The sequence below is a fragment of the Equus quagga genome, chromosome 6, assembly GCF_021613505.1.
Source record: "Equus quagga isolate Etosha38 chromosome 6, UCLA_HA_Equagga_1.0, whole genome shotgun sequence".
In the NCBI taxonomy this organism is placed as follows: Eukaryota; Metazoa; Chordata; class Mammalia; order Perissodactyla; family Equidae; genus Equus; species Equus quagga.
Window position 1 is genome coordinate 33,784,424 of NC_060272.1, and position 12,334 is coordinate 33,796,757.

The window sequence follows — 12,334 nt, forward strand, 5'->3', positions numbered from 1 at the left end:
TGCTGTGGTAGGCGTCCCACATATAAAGTAAAGGAAGATGGGCATGGATGTTAGCTCAGGGCCAGGATTCCTCAGCAAAAAGAGGAGGACTGGCGGTAGTTAGCTCAGGGCTAATCTTCCTCGGAAAAAAAATAAATAAAATTAAAAAAATAAAATAAAAAACAAAGACAGAAGAGAAAGGCAAAAGTATAAGGAGCTAGGATGGAAGTTCCAGAACTTTTCTCAATTTTAAGAATGAAAGAAAATGAAGATGCCCAAAAAAGATCTATCTTAAGTCTTGTTGGAATGGAAAAAAGAAAATGGAGTATGGAAAGTAAATGAAAAAAAAGGAAAGATCAGAAAGTTGTAATTTCAGCTTTCTTGACAAAACTGGACTATACAGCTTAAAATGCATGATACATTTTCATCACAGACCCATTTACTGTTTCCATCTGATTGCTCCAAGATAATCAGGAACTTAAGTTGTACATTATGCAAGAAGTTTCTTCCTAATACCTTCAGTTCTTTAAAAGTCAAGGAAAGAAGAAAATAAATCTCTAAAGAAGGAAAACAAATGTGAGTAATCTTAACTCCTTGTAATTCTCACAATCAAAATAACTAAAAACTAGGGGCCAGCACAGTGGAGTAGTGGTTAAGTTTGCATGCTCTGCTTCAATGGCCTGAGGTTCGCTCGTTCAGATTGTGGGCACAGACCTATATACCACTTATCAAGCCATGCTGTGACAGGCATCTCACATATAAAACAGAGGAAGTTGGGCACAGATGTTAGCTCAGGGTCAGTCTTCCTCAGCTAAAAGAGGAGGATTGGTGGGGGATATTAGCTCAGGGCTAATCTTCCTCAAAAAAATAAATAAATAAAAACAACTAAAAACTATACTTCAGAGTAAAAGGAAGCCATGCAAACTACACTTATACATCTAATGAAAGTGAAACTTGACACTTTTTCCGCCCGCCACTGACAGTCTGGATTGGGCCAAAAAAGCCAACTATATATATACATGTGCATAGTTTATGTTTAAATTCTGTATAAAGATATATGAATATATACTTGAAATCAGAATTTACCCATTGCTTACCCAATAGTCAAACAAACTTTTTATTATAGGACAACACAAACCAAAATAGATTACATATTTCATTGTAAAATATAGGCATGCATTGCTTAACAACGGTGATACATCCTGAGCAATGCATCATTAGGCAATTTCGTCGTCGTGTGACCATTAGAGTGCACTTACACAAACCTAGGTGGTACAGCCTACCACACACCTAGACTACGTGGTACTAATCCTATGGGACCACTGTTGGATATGCAGTTCATCGCTGACCAAATCGTCGTTATGCGGCGTAATTACAAATTAATTTCACAATTTAAATTCATTTCATAAATTTTTACAAAAGATCTTTGAATGATCATTAGCAGTCAAACATATTATTTCCCTGTATCAAAAAAGCCAAAATTTAAAAATAGAATTCAATGCTGGCAAGGACTATTTTTGAGGCTCTCTCCACTGAAGTAAAAGATCCTTGAAGACACAAACTCTGTATGATTCATCTTTGTATATGTAGCTCCTAGCACAGTACCTGACATAGTAGGTGCTCACACAGGTTACCTGATTGACCAAAGGAAAGAAAGACATTTTCACATTCTGTCACAAGAACCTTAGAAATGTTCATCCCTTTGACTCAAGGTAATTCTACCTATAAGAAACTCTCTTAAAGAAAGAACCTAGAATGAATAAATGGATAAACAAAGATATTCAATGAAGTTAGATTTTTACCTTGAAAAACTGAAAACAATCTAAACATCAAAAGTTAAGGAAACTGGCAAGTAAATTATGGTACATTCACATGAGAGTATACAGCCATGAAGAACTATTTATGAAGAGGTTTTAACGAAACAAGAAAATTTTCTTGAAAAAATGTTAAGAAAAAAGTTCCCACAAAATTGTTTGATCTTGATCATTTTAAAAATGAACTCAAAAAAGATTCAAAGTAAATCAACATAAACGCTAAAAGCATTATTTGCTGTATTTTCCATACCGGTATATTTATTTAAAAATATAAATAAAACAATCATGCCAGTTTCTATTATTTTTCATTATTACTATAAATTTGCAATGGAGAGTCCTGAGCAGTATAATAAATTTAATCATTCCGTAAAAAGTTAAAAAAACAATAAATCATCAGCAGATTTCTACTCATATCTAGGCTGGCTCCTGGATTAACATGGATAAATCACCAAACTTTAAAAATTACTTTTTAGATAAGTGTCAATTTGAAATAAAAGTGGAGTCTGAAAGCAAATAAAATACGCTTTTGGATTTTTTTTTTCTTGCCTTCACATTTGACTTGCATATTTGCTTCCATTATTCTACCACTGATATTTGTTCATAATTTAAAAAACAATTTAATTTCCTAATATCCCACTGCTGTTGTTCTATCCTCCCCATCTGAAGTGACAAATGAAAGCAATAAATTTTGGTATAGGTTAATGAAGCATAAGTGAGGTGGGGCTACTGTCCAAATTTCTGGATTAGCCAAAGTCTGCGGAACAAGCATGGTGGGATGGGAAAAAACATACAAATAAACAATTACTCTATGGCAGCATGCCACAGCCAATCTTCTAAAAAGACTACTGTATTTTGGTGGCTCATCTTACTAATTTCTCATCTAGTCTACAAATCTCTGCATGCAATAGGCTCCTGCCTACTCCATTCCCATGAAAAGGTTCTGTCAGAGTGTCAGCGATGTCAGCGACAACTGCCATTACTGCTGCACTGTTATTACTGGCTCTTCTTCCTCTCCCCACTCCTTTAACACCTACGTGCCCCAGGGATTTATTGGCGTACACCACTATTCTCTCCCTCTAGAGAATTCTCAAGGTTCTAACTACTACCCAAATACAAAAGACTGCAGATATCTCCCCAGAGCTTTAGACTCCATACCCAACTTCTACACAGATGACCCATAAACTCACCCTAAACTCAATATGCTGAACACTAAACACACCATCTTTGGTGGCTCCTCGTTGTCTACAAAATCCAAGCCTCCCCTTGATCTGGCTTCACCCTATTATTTCAACTTCATCCCCTGCCATTCATATTCATTTTTCTGAATGCCTAGTAAAATAAAATTTACCACCTAATATTTACTGAAGGTCCATTAAAATGCCAGGCACTATTCTAAGCACTTTATATGATTAACTCACTAATCTTCACAGCAATCCCATGAGGTAGATGCTATTATCTTCATTTTATGCTGAGGAAAGTATCTTGCCCAGGCTACTAAACAATGGAGACAGTATACAACCTACATCCCGTGCTCCTTACTTTTGTACTACATAATTTCTCATAAATGCCTATATGTGCCAAGCACTGTCCTGGAGATTCAAGGTGAATGTGACAAAAAAGGCCCATGCCCTCATGGGACTCACAGTCTTGTAAACAAACAGAATAAATAAACAAACAAAAAAACAAAGCTGTAGATTATTAAAAAGTGCCAGGAAGAAAATAAACAGGATTTTATGACAGAATATTCACAGAGGTGGACCTACTTAACAGTGATGAAAGAAAGTCTCTCTGAAAAACGACTTTCAAGGTGAGACCTAAAGGATGAGAAGGGACCACATATGCAAAGAGGGGAGTATATCTGGAAGAGTACTGGCTTGTTAGAAAGCACAAAGATGGTGTTATGGGCTGAACTGTGTTCCCCTCAAATTCATATTTTGAAGCCCTAAACCCAAATGTGACTGTATTCAGAGAGAGGGATTTTAAGGAGGTATTTAAGGTAAAATGTGGTCATAAGGATAGGGCCCTAATCTGATAGACTGGTGTTCTCATATGAAGAGGAAGAGACACCAGAGATTTCTCTCACTCTCCACATGCCCAGAGGAAAAGCCACGTGAGGACAAAACGAGAAGGCACCTGTCTACAAATCAGGAAGACAGGCCTTACCAGCAATCAATCTTGATGGCACTTTGACATTCATAGCCTCCAGAACCGTGAAAAAATTAATTTCTGTTGTTCAAGTCACTCAGTCTGTGGTATTGTGGTATGGCAGCCCAAGCAGACTAATACAAATGGAAAAGATCTAGGTGGTTTGTAGGAACTGACAAACACCAATGTGCTAGAATATAGAGAGCAATGGAGACAATACGTCAAGACTCTTAAGCCCATAGATGGTAGATGAACTGGAAATGAGATGATCACAAAAACAGTCCCTGGTGAAGTTTTAAGCTGGTTGATATTGGACTGGAAATGTATGGCATGAATTTTTGTTTTCTCAGTGACTGAGAGTCGCTAACATATAGTGACTTGAATACAATAATCTATATTTCACCCTGATATGTACAAAACAGCCACATGTAACAAAGAACTGAACCCTCCCCAAAATGTTAACAGTGCCTACTGAAGAACAGTGGCTAATGGCTATGTTTTGTTTACTCAGGGAACTACAGAAAACGAGGGTTTAGCCTTTTTTTTCTACTTCTTACACCACTTAGGATAGTTCTGAGTTAATTCTGGTGAATTAATAAATATGCATCGTGCCTATGTGCAAGGAACAGTGTTATATACTTTGGAGCATGCCCAAATGAATCAGACACCAGTCTTAGCTCTAAGAGCCACAGTAGGGAAGATATGACACCACATTTCATCAAATCTAAGGCACCGCTGGTTATAAGATGTACTATTTTATGTACCACTAAGGGGATACCACCAAGTAAATTATGACATTGACTGAAAGATACATCCTAATTTCAGAGCTGTTAAAATTTGAAAAAATATACATCTTAAATAAATGAAAAAGAATATAAAATAAACAGCTAAAATGCAAATAGTTGGAGTCACATAAAAGAGTCCATAGAAGGGATGGGCTGCTTCATGCAAAAGCTTACGGGTATTTAAGCAAAATCTTGAAGGATGGGCAAAACTAAGAAAAGCAGAGATTGAGGGAAGGAATAGTTTTAGAAAGTGGGGGGGCTGGCCCCGTGGCTGAGTGGTTAAGTTCGCACGCTCCGCTGCAGGTGGCCCAGTGTTTCGTTGGTTCAAATCCTGGGCGCGGACATGGCACTGCTCATCAAACCACGCTGAGGCAGCGTCCCACATGCCACAACTAGAAGGACCCACAAGGAAGAATATACAACTATGTACTGGGGGGCTTTGGGGAGAAAAAGGAAAAAAATAAAATCTTTAAAAAAAAAAGAGAGAAAGTGGGAATTGCAAGAGGTAAAGCATAGCAACAATAAAGTGAGGGATATTTAAAGAGAAAACACTGGTGAAAAGTTAGAAAGACAAGGGTTAGGAAAACCTTGAATACAGCTAGGCTAAAGAGGCTGAAATTTATTGCATATGCTTGACGAACAGTTCTCAGACACTTTTCTTCACCCCAAAAAAACTTTAGAGCTATAATATATATAAAAAATACAGCTCACTCTAGCAGTGATTCTCAACTCTGGGAGATGCAAAAGCAGGAGAAGAGATTAATTTTTGTGGGAGTATAGTTTGAAAATGCTATCCAGAAAATCCTAACTTCTGCCTCCACCTCACCATGAGACTCACTTAGGGAACCCCTAGAAAAATGTGAGCAGCCAAATGATTCAGGTGCCATTTCAGGACAGGTAATCCAGCAGAACCGTGTAAAAATGAATGAGAATTAGAATAAAGATTAAAGACTGAGAATCTCCATAAGAAGCTGATCTTCTAGGCAAGAAGTTAAACAAATTTATATTAGATTAGTGATGGTGAGGAAAACGTATGGTGGCATTATAAGAAAGAGGGGAAAAACAGGTAAGAAAAAGTTTAAGACAAAAGATAAACTCAAACAAGGACCGCTTCTTCCAAAATATCAGTAGTCATTCAGGTGATGTCTAACAGGCATCTAAGATTAGAAAAAACAAGAGTTTAGGTCTGGGGAAAAAGAGATGTGAACATCATCTAAAAAGAGATATTAAGCCATAATTTGGATAAAGTGCCGAAAAAGAGGCAAGAAGAGGTATCGCAAAGACAGTTTTCTTAAAGTAAACATGTACTAAAGCATTTTATTGCTTTATTATAAATAATTATTTTCATATTTTACAATAATCTCATGCTGATCATCATCACCGCTAATTTTAACACTATAAATTTATAAACAAAAAAGCAAACCATAGTGAAGATCAAGAATATGCTCAGGATCATATATAGCAATACATAAAACAGAGCATTTCATTAATTTCCAATCTGAGAGAGAGAGAGAAAGAATGGTTTTATTATAAACATTCACAGTTGTCGAGTTTAATCTATGAAAAACTGCAGTTATATCATAGCATCAAATTGTTTTGTCCTTAAAAAATTTTTTTTTGAAGATAGTGGGAATATTTAAGATCAGTGTTTTTAAATCAGGTATTTTTAAAGCATGAAGGCAACATTATCTTCATACATTAAAAATACGGTTTCAAGTCACACATGAGATAAGAAAGAAGAAAATCTCTAATTCTTTGGTGTTTGACATTTAAATGTGTTATAAATACAGTGAATGATTTTAATTAAATTCTACCTTTTTTTTTTTAAAGATTTTTTTAATTTTTCCTTTTTCTCCCCAAAGCCCCCTGGTACATAGTTGTATATTTTTAGTTGTGGGTCCTTCTAGTTGTGGCATGTGGGACGCCGCCTCAGTGCGACCTGACAAGTGGTGCCATGTCCGTGTCCAGGATCGGAACTGGCGAAACCCTGGGCCACTGAAGCAGAGTGCACGAACTTAACCACTCGGCTACGGGGCAGGCCCCAAATTCGACTTATTTTGACTGAAATACCTTCCGATAAACTTCCCACAAGACTGGGAGAATGAGGTTTGAAGAGAAAGAAAAGAAGAAATGGAAGGAGGGAAAGAGGGAAACCAATAGAATGAAAAAAAGAGGCAAGAGAACAGGAGAAGCGACCTAGCCGAAGAACTAGCTAAGAGAGTAAAGATGGTAAACATCACCACGGTGCCCCAGAACAGAATTACTGAGCAAAGAGAATGACGCAGCTTTTGGAAGCTGGACGTGATAAAGACTCTTGAACATCCTCCAGGCTATCTACCTGCATTATAGGGCAGGTATTTTTCTCAAAATACTTGCAAATCAAAGGAATCTGATAGGGAAGATGCAGATCACCTGCTAGCAAAAGCAAACCACACACAATCCGCAATCTGTCTAAACGATTAGAGAAACTGAGACGGCCAACATCAAAGTGCAGGTTAACGGTTTGTCAAAACATGTTCCTGTGCTACTTCATGACCACTTTTACATAAGCAAATTCCCTCGAAGGAAAAGAAAAGCCCAAGTAAGTTTTTAAAACTACATGTCATATGATAACACTATGGTTAAATTTACAAATGGCAAGAAAAGTTTTGAAAAATGTGAAATACCTCAGTCTGACCTTCATGGGCACTGGTCTCGTGAGTAACTCGAATAGCCTGTAATAAGAATAGAAGGTATTAATAGGAAAAAACAACTATATCCAACTTTTTAAATGAAAACGACAATGCTAAATTTTAACATCTAAAGCCTTGTTAAGAAACAACAAATTGGAGGAAATTTAGGAACAGTATAATACTAAATGTTTAACAGTGATTTCTGAGTAACCAATGAATTGGTGTACTTTCCAACCCACAAATCTCTGAAGACTCAGGAAACTGAATTTCTCATTATTTGTAATTTCCAGGTGTAAGTGGGAGCCATTTAACTTGTTTAATTGTTAGAACTAACATTTAACACTTTATTCACCTGAGACTAGAATAAAGTAAGCATCTCACAGATAGAGACTGAAGCAGCTTATTCTCATCTGTTTCTCCAGGTTACATGCTCCTCAGCAGCTCTGGCTGTATTTATGCTTAATCATGCAGCTTCAGTCAGCAGTTTAGAAACGTGGAGCAAAAAGCATGCACTTATCAGAAGCTAGAGATTTTAGTTTCCTGAATTAAAAAAAAAATGCTCTTACAATACCTACTATTAGCAAAGATGAAGAGAAATGGGCAAAGTAGTAAATTACGGGTGAAAGTACAACCTCTATGAATGGCAATTTGGCAGTAAGTATCAGAGCCTTAAAAACATGCAAACTGTTTGATCCAGCAATTTCTATTCTAGGAGTTTATATATTTACGTATACCTGTACATAATTGTACACAGTTAAGGATGTTTGCAAAGATTTAGCTATAATGATATACCTTATAGTTTTTTTTAAAGAGGGGAAAAATATTGAATTTCTGACAAGAAGTTATTGGTTAAACAAAATACTATACAATGGAAAGCTATGCAGCCATTAAATGATAATGTCAAATATATACTTACTGGCATGTAATATGTTTGTGTTAAGTGAAAAAAGGAAGTTATAAAACAGTATTACAGTATGATCAAATTTTTGTTTTAAAAAATTGTGTAGATACATTATACTCCTATAAAAAATGTTAATGGTGGCTACCTCTCATTGGTGGGATTACTGGTGACTTTTATGTTGTTTATTTTGTTTTTATGTAAAATAAAGATGTCTTATGAAATCTGAAGGTTTTAAAAAGAAAAAATAATTTAAAGTATATTAGAATGTTAACACAACATAATCAAATTAATGAATTTATTGGGCACAAACTCTGCATAAGGCATTGTTCTAGCCAAATAATTTGCACACCATATTGTTCTAATTGCAAAGAACTCACAATCTTCTTAACAGTGTTACTAAAAGGTAAAAAGCCTCCAAGAGAAGAATTTATTTAAAAAACTAAAAAATTTAAATACCATTCTAAAACAATTTTGTGAGATAATACAATCATTTAAAACTAGATTATGTGAGCTGTGTCTTCCCACATGCAAAAATATTATTACACTGATAAAATAGCTAGAGTACAGTCTAATATCTATGTTTAAACCCTTGTTTTTGCCATTGGCTTTTAGCCTTGTTCCAAATTCCCAGTGAAAGACACACAGGATTGTTGCCAGGCATATATTTATTATAGAAAGGGAATGGTAAGAAATCAAAAGACACTTTATAAATTTGTAAATCAGTCTGCTTTTTTTTCTCTCATTCAATTCTGGACATAGAAAAAAAGTGGCAATTTATCAACATTTATGGATATTTCAGATAATGTTACCTGAAAAATACAAAAGGCCTTTTTTAATGGTATGATCAAATTCATAATCGCTCAACACTACAGTTTCAAGACAAACCTCCAAATATAATCTACAACTTCACAAAACTTTGCCCACGTGTGAGATCAAGACAGAAAGAAGGTACCGACGTCATAGTTCTCCAGGTATCTGGCTCGTTCTTCAGGGCTCATGGACACAGACTCCTCCAGGAATTTTTTCAAGGTTGATCCAGATTCTGAGAACATTAAAGAAGATAAAATTGAAAAAACTTGATATCTCAAAGAGACTGACATACGAAAACACTAGACGTATGCTAACTACTTTTCAGATAAAATCCTTTCACTGGGAGGTTAGAAATATGAGAATATTGGGATAAATGATATGGCTTAAGTGACTCATTTGCTTGTTAAATCTCTGTTTATCAAAAATATAAAAGAAGGTAAAGGATTACTATTTCTTCTAACAGTATATACATTCCCATTATAAAAAAGAGAAGGGAGGAAAATGCCTTATATAATACGTTGAAAGAAAGAACTAGAGCACCACCTACTGCTCAATAAGTTAACTTATACCTTAGGGAAGGAAAGTAGCAGGCATGAAAAATTATTTACCAAAGTGCATCTTGTCTTTATTGTTGGCAATAGCATGGATCAGTCCAATTGTTCCACAGGCATTGCTGATTGTTTGCTTCATGAAATATACTGATGATGTAACATCTTGTCCCTGAGATTTTATTTTTTCCTCCTCTTCTGTTCTGAATACTTCATACTATTAAAAAAAAGTCAATAGTCTACATGTGAAAAGAATACATTAAAAAGGACTCAAACACAAAACTGGAAAAATTCTAAATTCCATCAATGGGGATTTGGTTAACACAGGATGGCATATCGTAATGCAATACTATAAAGCATTTTAAAAAGAATAAAGTAGATTTATATATTCTGACTTAGAAATCTGTCCATTATTACAGAGTAGTTATAGGTCAGTATATATTAATATGATTCTCACTTATGTTTTTAAAATATTTACATATGCATCAAAAAGTCTGAAAGGGTATACAAAAACTTAGAGATTATCTCTGGGACAAAAGATTACCGGAGGGTTTTTACTTTCTATTTTTTGCATTTCTATATTGTTAAATCACACTATGTTAACAAAATTCACGCTGTATTTATAAGCATATGATATTCATAACAGACATTCACCCTTACTTATAACAACTGGTTGTAAAAACAATATGGTACAATAATGAATGTCAAAAGCGTGGGTTCTCCATCTGACTGCCTGAGCCCACATCCTGGCTCTGCCATTATTAGCTGTATGACTGGTAAGTTACTTAAGGTCTTTGTGCCTCATTTTGCTAATTGTAAAAAAAGCTTAAAAATAATAAAGAGGTTAAATAATGAGAAGGAGGAGAGGGAGAGTAGAAAGATGATTGTATTGTTTTGTTTATTGGTTTCCCATAATTTTCAGATTCCGATAGAGTAGGGAGTCAGCAAACCACAGCCTTCAGGGCAAATCTGGCCAACTGCCTGTTTTCATAAGTAAAGTTTTATTTTTGTATTGTCCATGGCTGTTTTCATGCTGGAAGGCCAAGCTGAATAGTTGTAACAGAGACTGTAAGGCCTGTAGAGTTAAAAATATTTACTATCTGACCCTTTAGAGAAAATGTTTGCTCATCCTTGCAATAAAGGAAACAAATGATATCTACAGAAAACCCATAATTAAGAAGCTGCTTCTAACAACAAATGCATCTATGCCCCAAAAAGTAATTTTTATGAATGTGCTTCTAAATCAAATTTTTAAGTAAGATTTTCAGAATAAACTCTGAACCATTAATTCATTCCTATAGGTCCAACTGATAAAAAAACTGTTAAAGGTTCAATATAGTAAGGTCTTATGCTGAAATGTTTACATGGGTCTACAGTTTAGTTTGTTGTTGTTTAATATCAATGTTCCTTGCTGACACAGCAAAGTGAGATTTGATAGCTTTTCAAGAATTACTATTTAGAAAAAAATCCTAAAACGATACAAAGCAAGTATAGGAAAAAAGGAAAAGATATTATGGCAGACCGAAGTGAAAACCCATGGTCAAGAGATAACAAAAAGAAAGAAAGAGATTTATAGCCTCTTCATGTATGATTCATTGGCTGGTAGGCACTACTATAAACCACACATTTAAAACACCATAACTAGGGGCCAGGCTGGCCTGGTGGTGCAGCAGTTAAGTGCGCAAATTCTGCATCAGTGGCCCGGGGTTTGCTGGTTTGGATCCTGGGTGTGGACATGGCACCACTTGGCAAGCCATGCTGTGGTAGGCATCCACACATAAAACAGAGGAAGATGGGCACGGATGTTAGCTCATGGCCAGTCTTCCTCAGCAAAAAAAAAGAGAAGGATTGGCAGCAGATGTTAGCTCAGGGCTAATCTTCCTCAAATAAATAAATAAATAAAACACCATAACTAACTTTAAAGGGTAATAAGGAATCTGTGACAGTTCTTTTGCTATCAGAATGCTTAAGCTATTTGCAACAACAATCAGTTTATAAATTAGAACAGAGACTAAAACACTTTGTATCTCTAAAATATCCACTAGACATCCTTCGAGTGTCTTTAATATGTCACTTATGAGCTGAAATGAGGATCTACCAAATTGTAAGAGACATCACAAAGTGGCAGGTGCCACTATATTCTTTCCTTACATAAGTAAGTAGAAATACTTATATAAATACTTTAGAATTGTGTTCTTTCTAGCAATAGGCACAATGAGGTACTTTTCAGTAATGGTGATCCACTAAATGAAGAAGTCCTATTGATAAGGATAATACGCTTTTTTTTTTCTAAAGATTGGCACCTCAGCTAACATCTGTTGCCAATCTTCTTTCTCCTTTTTCTTCTTCTTCTCCCCAAAGCCCCCCAGTACACAGTTACACTCTCTAGTTGTAGGTCCTTCCAGTTCTGCCATGTGGGACGCCACCTCAGCACGGCCTGATGAGCGGTACCATGTCCACACCCAGGATGTGAATCTGCGAAACCCCAGGCCGCCAAAGCAGAGCATGCAAACTTAACCATGGGGCAGGCCCCAACATGCTTTTTCTTTTTTTTTTTTTAATACTGATGACCCACTAAATGAAGGAGCTCAAATCCCATTTATTCTTTAAAAGAAAAAAAGGATAGGCCTAAAAATCAATGGTTTGGGAAATTTCCAATTCAGATCATAAACTCACATTT

General features: G+C 35.7%; 1 protein-coding gene across 2 annotated transcripts in view; it reads right to left on the reverse strand.

Moving 5' to 3' along the window:
- Positions 1 to 12,334, reverse strand: part of UCHL3 (ubiquitin C-terminal hydrolase L3) — a 50,676-nt gene that overhangs the window by 23,233 nt on the left and 15,109 nt on the right. For both annotated transcript variants that reach the window (XM_046664648.1, XM_046664647.1), the window contains exons 4-6: positions 9,715 to 9,871; positions 9,253 to 9,338; positions 7,390 to 7,437 (exon numbers count right to left, since the gene is read on the reverse strand). In XM_046664648.1, coding sequence (XP_046520604.1) covers positions 7,390 to 7,437; positions 9,253 to 9,338; positions 9,715 to 9,871 — 291 coding nt within the window. The remainder of the gene's footprint in view (positions 1 to 7,389; positions 7,438 to 9,252; positions 9,339 to 9,714; positions 9,872 to 12,334) is intronic.